The following is a 17,759-nucleotide window of genomic DNA, read 5'->3' as shown; positions in this document are numbered from 1 at the left end:
TAGGAACCCCACCTGTGTCACACCCGTCACCGACAGGAATCCCCCCATGTCACACCCATCACCGATAGGAACCCATCCTGTGTCACACCCGTCACCGACAGGAACCCACCCTGTGTCACACCCGTCACCGACAGGAACCCACCCTGTGTCACACCCGTCACCGATAGGAACCCACCCTGTGTCACACCCGTCACCGACAGGAACCCCACCCTGTGTCACACCCGTCACCGACAGGAACCCCACCCTGTGTCACACCCGTCACCGATAGGAACCACCCTGTGTCACACCCGTCACCAATAGGAACCCCACCTGTGTCACACCCGTCACCGATAGGAACCCACCCTGTGACACACCCGTCACCGACAGGAACCCCACCTGTGTCACACCCGTCACCGACAGGAACCCACCTGTGACACACCCGTCACCGACAGGAACCCATCCCGTGATTCGTTCTGAGTTTGTTCCCACTCAGTATGAATACTGTACAAATAGGAACTAGAGAATTAATTGGAAGTACTGAATGGTGTAAGGCCTCTGCCAGCGAATAGGCGCCTCCTTCCATCGACTACAGCAGGTCACTCCCGTACTCATTTCAGGGAAGTAGATCTTCGAACGACCCAATCTTTTCTCCTTCCGGATCACCATTCTAGAATGTTCTGTGGCTCACAGTCTTCCCTCAATGAAAACTTGCATTTATACAGCACTCTGGGAACATAGTGAATCACATGCGATCACTTGTACGGTTAAGGGCCACTAGTAAGGCAACCATAAAACTCAGAGCAAGTTCAGCATTGACCTACTCCGAACAGTCCCCTTTGGCATCAGCTGGACCTCGGGCTCTATTGCTCATGTAACCATATAACCATATAACAATCATGGCATGGAAACAGGCCATCTCGGACCTCCTAGTCCGTGCCGAACTCTTAATCTTACCTAGTCCCACCTACCCGCACTCAGCCCATAACCCTCCACTCCTTTCCTGTCCATATACCTATCCAATTTTACCTTAAATGACACAACTGAACTGGCCGCTACTACTTCTACAGGAAGCTCATTCCACAAGGCTATCACTATCTGAGTAAAGAAATACCCCCTCGTGTTTCCCTTAAACTTCTGCTCCCTAACTCTCAAATCATGTCCTCTCGTTTGAATCTCCCCTACTCTCAATGGAAACAGCCTATTCACGTCAACTCTATCTATCCCTCTCAAAATTTTAAATACTTCAATCAAATCCCCCCTCAACCTTCTACGCTCTAATGAATAGAGACCTAACTTGTTCAACATTTCTCTGTAACTTAAGTGCTGAAACCCAGGTAACATCCTAATAAATCATCTCTGCACTCTCTCTAATTTATTGATATCTTTCCTATAATTCGGTGACCAGAACTGCACACAATATTCCAAATTTGGCCTTACCAATGCCTTGTACAATTTTAACATTACATCCCAACTTCTGTACTCAATGCTTTGATTTATAAAGGCCAGCGTTCCAAAAGCCTTCTTCACCACCCTATCTACATGAGACTCCACCTTCAGGGAACTATGTGCTGTTATTCCTAGATCTCTCTGTTCCACTGCATTCCTCAATGCCCTACCATTTACCCTGTATGTTCTATTTGGATTATTCCTGCCAAAATGTAGAACCTCACACTTCTCAGCATTAAACTCCATCTGCCAACGTTCAGCCCATTCTTCTAACCGGCATAAATCTCCCTGCAAGCTTCGAAAACCCACCTCATTATCCACAACACCTCCTACCTTAGTATCATCGGCATACTTACTAATCCAATTTACCACCCCATCATCCAGATCATTTATGTATATTACAAACAACATTGGGCCCAAAACAGATCCCTGAGGCACCCCGCTAGTCACCGGCCTCCATCCCGATAAACAATTATCCACCACTACTCTCTGGCATCTCCCATCTAGCCACTGTTGAATCCATTTTATTACTCCAGCATTAATACCTAATGTAAAATGGCTTCCCAGGAGGCTTGCACATTGTCCTGCAGTATTCCAGGGAATCCCCAGGCTAGAAGACGTAACTTCGCAACAATTAAGTTTTTTGACCCTATTTCACAAGGAAAATGTTCCACTTCAGCCTTCCCAATCTACCTTCCTTTTCTGTGCGCACATCTGAAAGAAAATTAGAGTGTGTTCCTCGGCCTGCTGGCTATGGTTCCTCTGCTTCTGTTCCAGGCCAGCCTCCAACATAAGAATCTGCTGCCTGTACTGGGTAGGGAAGCAATACCTCAGGGCAGTGGTTTAATTCACTCTGGGACTGGCTCACATTAACTCCCTTTCTGAAATTGTGATTCTGTAATTAGGGCAAAGTTTATAATGTTAAATAGGAATAACAATGGCTCGTCAACAGCAATGAATTCTCAGCAAGCAAGGCCATGGATGGACCTTTGTATTCACTGTAAGGCACTGAATCCTTCTCACACAGGGGCACAATTTAACACATGCTGTTCATTATTTCAGGGTAAGACCTCCCCTCAGGCACATTCCAAAGCTCTTTTTCCCAGCAATACTCAAAAGGCCTCTCTGAGACACATAGTCACAACGGTTAACCCAAAGCCCTTTGCAATTAGTGAAGACTCTTATTGCCAGAGATAACTACCCATGTCAGCATACATAAAGATAAATATACACACAAGATGGACCATTATATATCTCATGAATAAACACACACAATAGATGATTAATATATCTCACACATAGAAATATAAAAACGAAATCTCGCAAAGTGGACCACTATAGATTTGTTAGAGATACCTGCACCCCAACTAGACCACAAACTGTCTCTCACACTTAATGGAGCACTACAGCACACACACTAAGTGAACCACTAGAAACCCCCTTCATTCTCGTGCACAATATATGTGTGCTCACACAAGAGTAGATAAGTGAGATGTTTTTGTCTCAGCATTTAGATTAAAAACACTTGTTAATCTAAAGAGCAAATTGCACATATCCCAGCTTCACACTGAGTAAGCACTGTGATGTTGTAAATTCACCTGTGGACTCACCATAGCTTTTTAGTGGCAGACTTCTGTTTGAAACTCCCATCTGAAGGCATCTCACAGCTAGATTGACAAATCAATGGAAAGTACATTTGCAGCTCTGCAACTGAAGTACGGTCCTACTGGGCAATGACCTGTTCAGCTAGGCTCCATTACCCATCTATAATGTCGCCATGGTAGCGTAGCAATTAGTGTGACGCTATTACAGCTGAGGGTATCAGGGTTCAGAGTTCATTACCAGCATCCTCTGTAAGGGGATTCTGTACATCCTCGCTGTGGAAAGCACGGGTTTCCTCCCACAGTCCAAAGACGTACTGGGAGGTTAATTGGTCATTGTGAATTGTCCCAACATTAGGTTAGGGTTAAATCGGGGGTGGCCGGACAGTGCAGCTCAAAGGTCTGGGAGGGCCTATTCAATGCTGTATCTCTAAAGAAATGAAACTGAAAATAAAAATAAATGGAACTCTGGAAGGTTGTTTTCCCTCCCTTGACACCCAGGGCAATCTCTGTTATTTATTGTGCATTGGCTAACACTCAGCTCATCTCATCGCCCACTACACAGAACAAGCCTCCTTTATGAGCTTATCACTGGTGAAACCTGCTGAGGTGGACTGACTTTCGACCGTAAAACAGGCGATATCGGCACTTACACAGTGGCCATCGTGAGCTCTGGGTATAGCAAGTGCTTTACGGCCAATGAGCCTCTGTTGTGATCATAGCAAGCATGCAGAGGATTGGTGCAGCCAAAGGAAAATAACCTGTTCAGCTATTTTTAACACATTGGCCTTAATTAGCCATAAGTATGTAATAAATCTGTAAACTCAACTGACCCCAGAAAAGGTTACATCTGTAAACTGAATTTGAAGTCTGAGTGATCACTTTCCCAAGCAGAGTGGCAGTGGGTTGATTGCTTAACATAAATTACACGTTAGCACTGTTAAAAGGCAAGAAGAATCCACGGGAGTCAATGAGTATTGTGCATGAGAGCAAGGCATGGGGTTACAGGGAAACGGGGAGGTAGAATGTGACTAGAGGGATTGTACTTCTGTCAGATAGCATGGACCGATGGGCTTCATGGTCTTCTTCTACATCAGAAACACAGGAGAAAGGAACAGAAAGAAATGCAGGAAGATGATACCAGAGGAGAAGCTGTACTTGATCTGGTATTGGGAAATGAATCTGGTCAGGTGTCACATCTCACAGTGGGAGAGCATTTTGGAGATAGTGATCGCAACTCTATCTCTTTCACCATAGTACTGGAGAGGGATAGGAGCAGAAAATTTGGGAAAACATTGACTTGGGGCAAGGGGAAATATGATGCTATTGGGCAGGAACTTGGGAGTATAAATTGGTAGCAGATGTTCTCAGGGAAATGCACAGCAGAGATGTTGTGAATGTTCAGGGAACATATCCATGGAGTTCTGCATGGGGATGTTCCATTGAGGCAGGGAGAGGATGGTAGACTTAAAGAACCATTGGGTACAAAGGATGTAAACAATCTAGTTACAAGGAAAATTACAAGCTTGCTAGGAAAGAGCTTAAGAATGGAATTAGGAGAGCCAGAAGGAACCATGAGAAGGCTTTGGCAAGCAGGATTAAGGAAAACCCCAAGGCATTCTACAAGTACGTGAAGAGCAAGAGGATGAGCCGTGTGAGAATAGGACCCATCAGGTGTGATAGTGGAAACATGCATGGAGTAGGAGGAGGTAGCAGAGATAGTTAATGAATACTTTGCTTCTGTATTCACCAGGGAAAAAGATCTTGGCAATTGTGGGGATGATTTACAGCAGACTGAAATGCTTGAGCATATAGACGTTAAGAAAGAGGATGTGCTGGAGCTTTTGAAAAACATTAAGTCACCAGGACTGGATGAGATATATGCCAGGCTACTGTGGGAAGCAAGGGAGGAGATTGCTGAGCCTCTTGTGATGATCTTTGTATCATCAATAGGGACGGGAGAAGTACCAGATGATTGGAGGGTTGCAAATGTTGTTCCCTTGTTCAAGAAAGGGAGTAGAGATAACCCAGGAAATTATAGACCAGTGAGTCAGACTTCAGTGGTGGGCAAGTTCTTAGAGAAGATCCTGAGAGGCAGGATTTATGAACATTTGGAGAGACATAATCTGATTAGGGATAGTCAGCATGGCTTTGTCAAGGGCAGGTCATGCCTTACGAGCATGATTGAATTCTTTGAGGATATGACTAAACACATTCATGAAGGTCAGGCAGTGGATGTAGTGTATATGGATTTCAGTAAGGCATTTGATGAGGTTCCCCATGCAAGGCTCCTTCAGAAAGTAAGGAGGCATGGGATCCAAGGAGACCTTGCTTTGTGGATCCAGAATTGGCTTGCCCACAGAAGGCAAAAGGTAGCTGTAGATGTTTTATATTCTGCATGGAGATCAGTGACCAATTGTGTTCCGCAGGGATATGTTCTTGGACCCCTCTTCTTTGTGATTTTTATAAATGACCTGGATGAGGAAGAAGAAGGATGGGTTAGTAAGTTTGATGATGACACAAGGATTGGGGGTGTTGTGGATAGTCTGTAGGGTTGCCAAAGGTTACAGTGGGGCATCGAAAGGATGCAGAACTGGGCTGAGAAGTGGCAAATGGACTTCAAACCAGGTAAGTGTGAAGTGGTTCATTTTGGTAGGTGAAATTTGAAGACAGAATATAATATAAATGGTAAGAGCCTTGGCAGTGTGGAGGATCAAAGAGATCTTGGGGGTCCATGTTGATGTACACTCAAAGCTGCTGCGCAGGTTGACAGTGTTGTTAAGAAGGCTTATGGTGTGTTGGCTTTCATAATCGTGGGTTAGAGTTCAAGAGCCGTGAGGTAATATTACAGCTATATAAGACCTTGGCCAGAAGACCCCACTTGGAGTCGTGTGTTCAGTTCTGGTCACCTCACTACAGGAATAACATGGATAGTATAGAGAGAGTGCAGAAGAGATTTACAAGGATGTTGCTTGGATTGGAGGGCGTACCTTATGAGAATATGTTGAGTGTACTTGGCCTTTTCTCCTTGGAGCGTCAGAGGATGAGAGGTGCCCTGATAGAGGGGTATAAGATGATGAGAGGCATTGATCATGTGGATAGTCAGAGGCTTTTTCCCCAGAGCTGAAATGGCTAACAAGAGGGGGCATATTTTTAAGGTGCTTGGAAATAGATACCTAGGGATATCAGGGGTAAGTTTTCCACACAGAGAGTGGTGGGTGCGTGGAATGTACTACTGGTGGTGCTGGTGGAAGTGGATACAATTGGGTCTTTTAAGAGCCTCTTAAATAGGTACATGGAGCTTAGACAAATAGAAGGCTATGCACTAGGGAAATTCTAGGCAGTCTCTAGAGTAGGTTACATGGTTGGCACAACATTATGGACCGAAGGGTCTGTAATGTACTTTAAGTTTCTAGGTTCAATGTTCTATGATGGCTGTAGATTCAGATGGGGCCCAGAAAACATTCTTCCAAGCTGTCCATGGCAAGTAACCAATATCTGATCCAGATAGACTGACGTAATTGCATAACACCATTGGAAACTGTAAGCATTACAGTCCAGTCAGTAATTAGCACTTACGTCTTGCATCTTCAAGGCCCTTTGGGAAATTTGGTGCTTCAAGTGATTCACTCTTCCTCAGCCCACACAACAGTTACAGCTTTGAACAGTGCCTCTAGGATAGTGTAAACCTCATTTACATTAAAAAAAACCTAGCCTTCATCCTTTAGTCCTTCCTTCATTAAACAATATCAATGCATTACCACATTCAACTAAAAATAAGCAGTACTGATCTTCAGTGCAAAAAGTATATCAAGGCTGTCTATATCTTGACATATCTAAACACAGAAGATTTATCTAAATATAGAGGACTTAGTTAAACATAGAGGATTTTCTTAAATATAAATCATACTTTGCTTTATATTTATTCAGGGGTTGCTGACAAGGCCAGAATTTATTGCCTATTTTCACATGTCCTTGAGAAGTTGGAGGTGCCACCTAGTCCTTCTGGTCAAGATTACCCACAGTGCTGGAAGGGAACCCTACAATTTAGAGGAAGTGATGATGTCCATTCAAAATTATCCAGAGTGCTGGAAGGGAACCCTACAATTTAGAGAAAGTGATGATGTCCATTCAAAAGGTGCATTCGTGGAAGGTGAGAAGTGAAGCGGGATGGGTGGGGTGGATGGATGAAACAAGGAGTTGGGAGGTGATAGGTGGAAAAGGTAAAGAGCTGAAGAAGAAGGGATCTGATAGGAGAGGGAGATGGACCAAAGGAAGGAGGAGGGGCAATAAATAGAGATGATAGGCAGCTGAAGAGATCGAAGGGTAAGAGGGGAACAGAGTAGATATTTGAAGGGGGGAGGTGGATTTTCTGAAACTTGGAAAAATATGATGCTGATGCCATCAGGTTGGAGGCCACCAAGACAGAATGTGAGGTGTTGCCCTTTCAACCTGAGAGTGACATCATCTTTGCAGAAGAGGTGGCCAAGGACCGACATATCATACTGGGAATGAGGATAGGAATTAAAATGGTTTACCACTTCGAAATTCTGCTTTTTGTGGACGAATCAAAGGTGCTCGATTAAGCAGCTCCCCAATCTACACCAGGTTTCACCAATATAGATGAGTCCACATCAGGAACACCAGATACAGTAGTTAACTCCAGCAGATTCACAAGCGAAGTGTTGCCTCACATGGAAGGACTATTTGAGGTCCTGAATGGAGATGAGGGAGGAGGTTAATTGGTTAGTGTAACTCTTCTTCTGCTTGCAGGACTGAGTGGCAAGAGGGAGATTGATGGGGAAGGATGAATGGACAAAGGAATCAAGAGGCAGCAATCCCTGTGGGAAGTGGAGTTTTGGGGGGGGGGGTAAAGATGTGTTTGGTGGTAGGGTCCCATTGAAGATGGCAGAAGTTGTGGAGAATGATGTGCTGAATACAAAGGCTCATGGGATCATAAGACAAAGGAGCAGAATTAGGCCACTTGGCCCATTGAGTCTACTCCACCTCTCCAACATGGCGATTTATTACCCCGCTCAACCCCATTCTCCTGCCTACTGCCGTAACCTTAGACACCCTAACTAATCAAGAACCTATTTACCTCTGCTTTAAATATACTCAATGACTTGGCTTCCACAGCTATCCATGGCAAAGCAGTCACCAGATTCACCACCCACCAGTTAAAGAAGTTCCTTCTCATCTCTGTTCTAAATGGATGTCCCTTTATTCTGAGTCTGTGCCACCTGGTCATAGACTCACCCACTACAGGAAACATCCTCTCCATATCCAATCTGTCTAGGCCTTTTGAAATTCGCTAGGTTTCAATGAGATCACCCTGCACTTTCTTCTAAATTCCAACGAGTACGGGCTGAGAGCCATTAAATGCTCCTCATACATTAACGTTGGCATTGTCAGAATCATTCTTGTGAACGACCTCTAGACCCTCTCCAATGCCAGCATATCTTTTCTTAGATAATGGGCCCAAAACTGCTCTCAATACTCCAAGTGCAATCTGTCCGATGCCTTATAAAGCCTCAGTATTACATTCTTTCTTTTGTATTCTAGTCCTTTGAAATTAACGCTAATATTGAATTGGTCTTCCTTACCACTGATTCAATGTGCAAATTAACCTTTAGGGAATCCTTACCAGGCCACCCAAGTCTCTGCACCTCTGATTTTTGAATTTTCTTTCCATTTAGAAAATAATCTACTCCTTCATTCCTTCTAGTGCATGACCATATACTTTCCTACACTTTATTCCATTTGCCTCTTCTTTGCCAATTCTCCCAATATGTCCAAATCCTTCTGCTTCCTCAACGCTACCTGCCTCTCCACCTTTCTTTGCATCATCTGCAAACTTGGCCATAAAGACATGATTTCTGTCATCCAAATCATTCATCTAAATGGGATGGTAGGTGAGGACAAGAGGAATTCTATCACTGTTATGGTGGCAGGAAGATGGGAAGATCCTAGATGCATGTCTAGGAGATGCATCATCAGTGGTGGAGGAAGGGAAACCCTGTCCTCCATGATTCCCTTGTCTATTCATCACTCACTATTAATATTCCTCCTTCAATTCCCTACTCAAGTCCTCCTCTTCTCCTCTCCTGCCCATCACCTCTCCCTGATGCCTCTCATCCTTCTCTTTCTCCCATGGTCCACTCTCCTCTATCACATTCTTCTTCTCCAGCCTTTACCACCTATCCCCTCCCAGCTTCTTACTTCATCTCCCCTCTCCCATCCATCTGGTGTCACCTATCGTCTAGCTTGTACTCCTTCCCCTCCCCACCTTCTTGCTCTGGCTTCTCCACCACTTCCTTTCCAGTCCTGAAGAAAGGTCTTAGCCTGAATTGCAGACTGTTTATTCATTTCCATTGATGCTGCCTGACCTGCTGAGTTCCTCCAGCATTTTGTGTGTTGGGCTGGATTTGCAGAATCTCCTGTGTTTAAGCTTTGTGAGATGCTGTCAGAGCAGTGGGAGAGGGTGAAAAATTAAAAAACCGCAGATGATGGAAATGTATAATAAAAGCAGAAATTACTGTAAACACTCAGGCTGCAACTTTGGGAAGGGAAGCAGTCAATTTTACAGGTCAGAACTGGGAAGGAAACAGAAAAAGCTGGTTAAGCTGCAGGGAGGGTTTACAAGGCATGGGAGGAAGTACCCCTGTCCAGATGAGTAACTACAAAGTATTCTGTAGATCTACAGAACTATGATGACTTAGTCAGGGACGCTATCAGAGCCTGCAGTCAAACTGTGGTTTCAGGAACATTTTAAAAGCAAGAAGGGGCGAAATTCTGGAGAAAAATCATCAGTGTTGAATTGCAATTGGGATTATTTTCGATCTTTTAAGGAACAATGTTATGAGTCAGCAAGGGACAATTTCTTCAATAATCTTATTATGAAAATGATTCTAAAAAATCCATCTCTTTTCAAACATATAAAGGCACGGTGAGAACAGAGGTGTTCATCACTAAAGGACACAAAAGGCTCACCAACTCTCTAAGCACTCCCACAAAGTGCTGTGATCTCCATTTACATAGCCTGACCAACATTTCCCCTCAGCCAGCATCACAGAGAGATTATTGGCTCCCCATTGTGATTAAACCCGACAGGTAACACAACATGGAAAAGGCACAACGAGCAGCAGCAGAATTGAGGATTTCCAACTGAACTGCTAAGTAGACCCAAAGCAGATGATGGATAGTACAGTGGCAGGAGCTAGTTTCTGTTGTTGAACAAAAGTAACACACATGGGAAGTTATACCACATCCATTTAGCAGGGTACAAAATGAGTTTGGAATCTACATCAAAAGTCAATCAAATTACCATAAGACATAGGAGCAGAACTAGGGCCATTTGGCCCATCGAGTCTGCTCTGCCATTCAATCATGGCTGATCCTTTTTTTCCCCTCCTCAGTCTCACCATAATGCCTCCCCCCCAAATCATAATGAACAATTAAGACTGAGTAATATTCAGGGAGCCTTCAAATTTCCATCATGTCTGTGCCAGCTAATGTTCAGGATGGGGAAGGGCTGAGCTTGAAATGGTGAAGCTGTGTAAGGGCAGAGGTCCCACTGTGCAGTGGACAGATGTGAAGAACCAATCATATGGAATGTTGTCCTTCCTACGATGGGGCTGAGTCCCAATTGAAGGAAATGTCGATTCCAAGTTGGAATCAGATACCATCTGGAACATGATCTCCATTTTGGAAGGATATCAAGAAACGGAAGAGAGAGCAATGCAGACTCATGAGAATAGCCCACAAGCTGGTGGAGAGGCTTAGAAAGATCAGGAGTAAAGACCTCCAATTTGGGAACGGTTGTTAGATAGTGAAGGGGTAGAGGGATAAGGGCCTAAGGCAGGTAAATTAGTTGGCATTAACAAAGGGGGCCGAGAGTTCCTGTTGGGGTGCAGTCTGACTCTATGGTTCTATGATCTTCGCTACTCTTGTATAGGATAAATGCAAGGACCAAGTATGCAATTGTTTTATTATTGTCATATCTACTGAGACAAAAGAAAACCTTTTATTTGCAAGCTGTATAGGCAGATCATTCCATATTCAAGCAGACTGAGGTAGTACAATAGGAAATAAAAACAGAATTCAGAATACCACAGATAAAGTTACAGAGTAACTTTCTGCTACAATTATTGAGAAAGTGCAATGAAGGGGCCACGGTGAGGGAGAATGAGAGTTCTTTGGCAAACAAGAGGCCCATTCAAGGGCAGGCATCAGTCCTACATATACATATCTTATGCTGTGAGCACGTGGTTCCTGAACCAGGGCCAAAAGACCAATTTAGTGCATTCTGAGAGGTGGTATGGATCTGTGTTAGAGTTTGCCTTGCCTTCTCTCTTTCCAAAATCCATTGCCACAACTGCCCACTCTTTTATTCCCTACCTGTAATCATTTGTACATCAGTGAACTTGACCTCTAATCTCACAATAGGCTGTAAAGCTAATTTTCTATTGGATAAGCCATCTGCTCATCCCCAATTTCATTGTGTGTGCAACTCAGTGTACAGACCCAGACTGCCACATCTGCCTGAACAAGAAAGTTATTACTGCCATTACTCACTGCCACAAACCTTCCTCATTTGTGCTCAAGAAGAAGCTTTCGAACAATAGTGCCCAGGGCCAACTCATCCATCATTGATCAAATTGGGCTAATGGCCATTACCATTCCCCTCCTGCCTGTGGATTGCCACAAATTGGCTGCACTCTTGCCTCTGAGACCGAGGACTGTGGATTCAAACCCCACTTCAAAAAACTAACATCAAAATATTGGCTTGGCACAGGCAGACTATTCAGGGACCCCTACAGTGTAATCTTTAGGATAAGATGTGAAACCGTCTGCTCTGTCAGGTGGCTGTAAGCTATCTATTGTTGCTGTTTTTGAAATGGAGCAGGTTAGCTATCTGTGGAATCCTGGCTAATATTTTCCCTAAAAAAAAAGGGGAGGCTTGATCGGTAAACACGAGGAAATCTGCAGATGCTGGAAATTCAAATAACAACCCACACAAAATGCTGGTAGAACACTGCAGGCCAGACAGCATCTATAGGGAGAAGCGCTGTCGACGTTTCGGGCCGAGACCCTTCGTCAGGAGGCTTGATCGGTGCTGTGCATAGAATGGCTCTCCCATTGCCTACAGGAGAGTTTGAATGCCTCTAAAGCCTCATGGAGAATTTTTACTATTTGCAACTCAGGGATCCTCCCAGACTTTAGACATTCTTTACATGTTTATTCTGGAGAGGTGTATTTTCTCCTACATCTTCCCCCCCCCCCCATTACTGAGTATGTGAGCTCCCTGAAATCTGTGCCACTGAGGCTGACGTTAAGTTCCAGCTAACCTGCTGACCACCCACCTTCCTTGTGTTTGCTGACATCCTGATTATTTTTCTTCCCTTGGGTCCTGTTACCTTTCTGTTGCTAGCCCAGTCTCAAAAAACTAACCTTTTACCCAACTGTTCCTGCAACTACATCTTCATCACCAATCTGCCCTGAACCTCTGGCTTTCCCAATTCTTGTCTATGTATCCCACAATCCTTCTACAGTATCCTTCCATCCAGCTTCTGGCTGTCCAGGATGGCCAAAGGCACTCTGTGTGGTTGTAACACTGTGTATCTGCTGAACTTCTCCTTCTTCACCAGCCAGCAGAATTGGCATGGCTGATTAACCATCCACTTCCTCTGCCATCCCAGTAGATGGGACCACCCTTGCTTCCATTGCAGCCAAGTAATTAACACCCCAGTTTCTCTTCTTGCCCCTACCCTATATGTCTGAAGTCCACAAGAGTCAATGCTGGGTCCCTCCTCTTCCTCTCCAACCAACTAGCCAATGGTGAGTTCATCTGCTAGCACAATGCCAGTGTCCATGTGTTATCCGCACCCAGTTCAACCTCACCATCACCTCTCTCAAGTTCTCCCAACACAAGATTCCCTCACATCTAATGTCAGGCCGATAAATATTTCTACCAACTTAACGATCCAACTACAGTTATAGATGAGTAATTGAGACCCCTTGCTATGTTGCTGGGTTCGTGACACGAAAGATTACAGATACTAGAATCTGGGGCAACAAACGGGATGCTGGAAAAATCAGTAGTTTGGGGAGAATCTGCGGAGGGAAAAGGACAGTTGATGTTTCTGGCACCCATCGTTTGGACAAGTGCAGAAAAAGGGTGAGACAGGAGCTTATGAGTGAGAGGTGGATTGAAGTGAGGGGGCGATAGGCAGATAGAGGACAGGAGGAAAGAGGAGGTAACTACAGAGACTGGGTGGTGACTAAAGGCCGTAGATGGTGGAATCTGATAGGAGAGGAAGGTGGAGCATGGAACTAAATAAGGGAAGTGGGGTGGGGGGGGGGTCCAAATGGAAACATTGAGTTGAGGGAAGTGTGTGGGCGATGAGCTGTTGGAGTGAGTGGAGGAGGGAAATGAGGGTGGGTGTAGGAGAAACTGTATAGATCAGGAGGAGAGAGAAAAGGGACAGGGAGAGCAGGTTGTCTGAAATTGGAGAACTTAATATTCATGCTGTCAGACAGATTACTGAGGTAGAATTTGACATCCTGTTCCTCTGGTTTGCATTTAGCTTCACCCTAGCAGTGGAGGAGAATGAGGAGAGGCATAAGGGGGTGGGAATGGGGAAGTCTATTGACACGTTGATGGATGTTACTTCATCAAAGAATGTTTGTATATTGTTTTTTCTTAACATATGATATGGTAGTTTAATAAATTTCCCAGTAAACTCAGTGAGGTTAAAGGAAGCTGGAAATAGATAGGCGTACTGGATCCTGAATCTGTCTGCATGCTGATGACTTCAATTGTAATTCTGGCCCACAGTCTGACTTCAGCACAAAGTGTTCTCTGGGTTCACACCTGCATGGACTTGGGACCCTGGATTATGGGCAAGTCAGATGCTAAAGCCTCCGAACTTCCAAAAAAATGGGCAGGGATTAAAGCAAATCACTGCTTTGCAGTCTCTATATACAACTCATTTCACAGTCACCATCTCCCTCCCTCTGCCCAAGACTAAGTAACCCGACCTGTACAGGCATGTGCGAGTAAGGAGGAGTAACACTTAGGTAGGCTAGCGACAAAAGGAAGATGCTCAACATTTTGGAGTAAAAGCTTCACCAATCCATAAATTCCTTTAAGGTGAAGCCAAACTCTTGGGAGGATAAGTTGAGTAAGCTAGGGCTTTTCTCTTTAGTGCAAAGGAGGATGACAGGTGACTTGATAGAGATTTACTAGATGTTAACAGGTCTAGATAGAGTGGACAATCAGAGACTTTTTCCCAGCGCAGTAATGGCTAATATGTGGGAGCATAATTTTAAGATGTTTGGGGGAAAGTAGAGTTTAGGTGGAAGGGTTTTTTATAGAGGTAGGTTTCTTTATTACAGAGAGACTGGTGGGTGCATGGAACACGCTGCCAGTGGTGATGGTAGAGGCAGATACATTAGGGACATTCAAGAGACTCTTAGACGGACATATTGATGAAAGAGAAATGGAAGGCTATAAGGGAGGGAAGCGTTAGATTTATCATGAAGTGGGTTAAAGGGTCAGCACATCTGGTCCAAACTGTGCTTTACTGTTCTATGTTCAAAATAAATACCAGGAGCTACTTGCCAAGTTGTTTCTTTCAATCGCAGCTAATCTGTATTCAAATTGAACATTTCAACGTCTCTTTTTAGTAACAAAGTGTTAAATGTTGTACATACTATTTATTACTATAAATTGCACATTGCACATTTAGACAGAGACGTAACCTAAAGATTTTTACTCCTCATGTATGTGAAGGATGTGAGTAATCAATTCAATTCAATTGGCAGCAAATAGGACCAGTCACCTTTGTGGAGAAACTTTAGTTCAGTTTTCTGGCTAAATGGATGGGTGTGTAGTCTGTAGTCAACAGCGACTTGAATGGATAATCTACACAGAGCACCCTATGCAACTCCAGCTTCACTCTACACATTACCAGTCCATCCCTGAGTGATGCCATAGTGATGTTCATGCTTGGGTCTCACCCACGTTAGCCAGTGTAGTGAAAGGTACCGCGGTATTTATAGTCACAGTGTCCCATGAGAACTCTTTTGTTCCTCAAGCAGCTTCATGTCAGGTGTGGTCCATGCCCTCTCCGGGACCCTAAAGGCCACTCCTGGCACTCCAGCTCCACCCGGAGTGATGGGAATTCCTGCAGCAATGTTGAAGGCAGCACTCCCAGATGAGAGGTTGAGCACGGCACTGTCTTCAGCAGCACACAGGAGATGCCCCGACCGTTCACCAGTGCCTACCTCTCAACCAACATCAATAAAGACAATTACCGGATGATTGCAATGTGTGGTACGTAGCTAAGCACGAACTATCTGCCGTGGTTATAATAGCACTTTGTTGCACGTAAGCCACATATCAAGCCTTTCTTTGTTTGACCGCCTGCTGCATAGCAAGCAGGCTAGGTGCCCAGAGTTCTATCAGACACGGTGTGTGATTTGTGAATAGCAAGTAGCACACTGAGCAGCTGGTGTACAAAGTCCTCGCCTGCCCCAGGGAGGGGCAAGTGTAAAGTGCAGAGGGGAGTGCACAGGGAATTATACACTCTGACTGCTGGCACAACCTCATTCTGTCCCTGCTCCTGGCCCTCTGGCATTTTATACAGCCTTGACTCACCTCCACAAAGTAGAAGCAGGGAAGCAAAGTCATGCTGTCCTTGGAGAGTTTCCTCTTCTGCCTTTCCTTTGCAGAGATCATTCTGATAATTTGTCACTCCCTCTGGACCAGGGAGAAGTCACATAATCTACTGTAGAAAAAGAAGAGTTCCTTTAATATCATTTCAACTTATCACCACTGACAATACAGCTGATTTAAAAAAAAATTTATATGCTTCACTTTATGAATATAAAGTGAACTTTATCAGAGTTTGAGTTCAGAAAATGTTGGAAACACATAGCAGGTCATGCAGCAACTGTGGAAAGATAATCAGGGTTGATGTTTCAGATGAATAAGCCTTTGTTAGAGCCAATGAAGCATTAATAGGTTTCTCTCTCCAGAGATGCTGCCTGACTTGTTGATTATTTCTAGCATTTTCTGTAGACTGAACAAATCATTCCACCATTTGTAACTTCTGCCACAGAAGTAATGGACAGAAGGAAGCAACTACAAAATCTACCTCCAAGAATAGAATAATACAATCATATTATAGCAGGGAAGTAGACCTTTAATCTGACAGAGGTCATAGGCAACTTGCCTTTATATAACACTTCCAACATACTGAAAAAAATCTAAAGGAGATCACAGGAATGTTGAAAAGCAAAACATTGACACCAATTGTTTTTGATTTAAGGATCAGAGCTGAGGGCTTTGGCAGCTGAACATGTGATCAATGTTAGTGGGATAAGGGAGATGGGGTTGACCAAGAACAGGGTGTCGAGATCTCAAGTGTAGTGGGCTAGAGGGGATTATAGACAGGGAGAGGTGATGAAAAGTAAGAATTTCTAACTAATTGTTTAACCAGGATCTCTGAGGACAGAGGTGTAGGGTAATTGGAATAACACCAACTTTGGGACAAAGGCAGCCAAATATTGACTTGATAGAAGTCTACAGGAGACACACCATGAGGCCAGAGAGAGGCACTGTGGCGACCCATTTCCTGGCACATCCGAACCGGCTCACAATTAGATAGCTTACGGGGGTTTGTGAGCACAGAGCTTTGGAGCCTCTGCGCCACGGGGGACAGGTTGAGGGAGGCTTAAAAAGTGAGGCTGAGAATTTCGAATAAAGTTTTTTCCTTCGACTGCAGTTACCGACTCCGTGTCGTAATTTTAGCGCTGCATGTAGCACACTGCTACAGCACAGAGAAAACCCTTGGTATAGAGCCATAGATCTGTATTGATAAAAACACTTTCGTAAACCTGGTGAATCCTAGAAAATGCACCAGTGCTGTACTTTTCCAAGTGCACACACTCTTATAAAATAGGAACAATTTACACACAGCAAGCTCCCACATTTCGATTTTATGTTGATAAGGACTAGACAATGTGTTAACTGAGGGAAGATTCCAGTTTTGATGTCTCATCCAAAAGGATGTGACTGAACCTCAGCCTTCTGGCTGAGAGGCAATAATGTCAGTTTAAGCCAAGGCTGACACAGATTAGGCAGATAAATTCCAACTGCAATGAGCCCTGTGTACATGAACTATTCAACAGGGAGCAAGTCTGGATGATCAGCACCACCTGCACTTGTTTTAATCTCTTCTGTCTGTAACTCCTACTCTTCTTGTGAAGTCAACAGCTCTGCGCTCCAGATATGCTCCATGCAGCACCGAGGTGTTGAAGTTGCTTTGTTTTCAGCGGGGAAACAACCTTTTATCTGAGCATGTCGTAGCTGCCAGCACAACTTAGGGAAAGTCAAACCAATTGTCCAATGCACAGGTGCTTTTATTATAAGTAATCTGCCTGCTGATAGCATCAGTCACTGTATTTGTTCAGTCCCAGGGTAGGTTGCTCTTTCAGTTAACAAAGCCAAATATTTTCTGCAGAGGAGGCAATGCATCAAAGCTATATTTCAATTCATACTGATGCTTGGAATTCAACTTTTATTACTTAAAAAGTCATTGAAATTAATGACGTTTACAGCACAAGAAAGCAGAGCAAGTGGAAAGATGCTCAGTCTGCATCAGTGCCATCTCCAAAGTTCAGTTGCAAGTTGAAAGCATCTTGACCTGAGGTCTGTTGGGGTTC

The 17,759-nt window shown here is 44.2% G+C and overlaps 1 protein-coding gene across 5 annotated transcripts in view; it reads right to left on the bottom strand.

Annotated features, from left to right (window-relative positions):
* Window positions 1–17,759, bottom strand: part of LOC132406273 (phospholipid phosphatase-related protein type 3-like) — an 83,770-nt gene that overhangs the window by 31,719 nt on the left and 34,292 nt on the right. For 3 of the 5 annotated variants that reach the window (XM_059991684.1, XM_059991685.1, XM_059991687.1), the window contains exon 2: window positions 15,691–15,820. In XM_059991684.1, coding sequence (XP_059847667.1) covers window positions 15,691–15,771 — 81 coding nt within the window. In that variant the 5' untranslated portion in view covers window positions 15,772–15,820. Of the gene's footprint in view, window positions 1–407; window positions 481–3,035; window positions 3,839–15,690; window positions 15,821–17,759 lie in introns of those variants that run through there. The other 2 variants (XM_059991683.1, XM_059991688.1) reach the window with 2 other exon arrangements.

This window comes from Hypanus sabinus, chromosome 16, assembly GCF_030144855.1.
Source record: "Hypanus sabinus isolate sHypSab1 chromosome 16, sHypSab1.hap1, whole genome shotgun sequence".
NCBI lineage: Eukaryota > Metazoa > Chordata > Chondrichthyes > Myliobatiformes > Dasyatidae > Hypanus > Hypanus sabinus.
The sequence above is the reverse complement of the archived record's forward strand: the minus strand, read 5'-3'. Positions and strand labels throughout refer to the sequence as shown.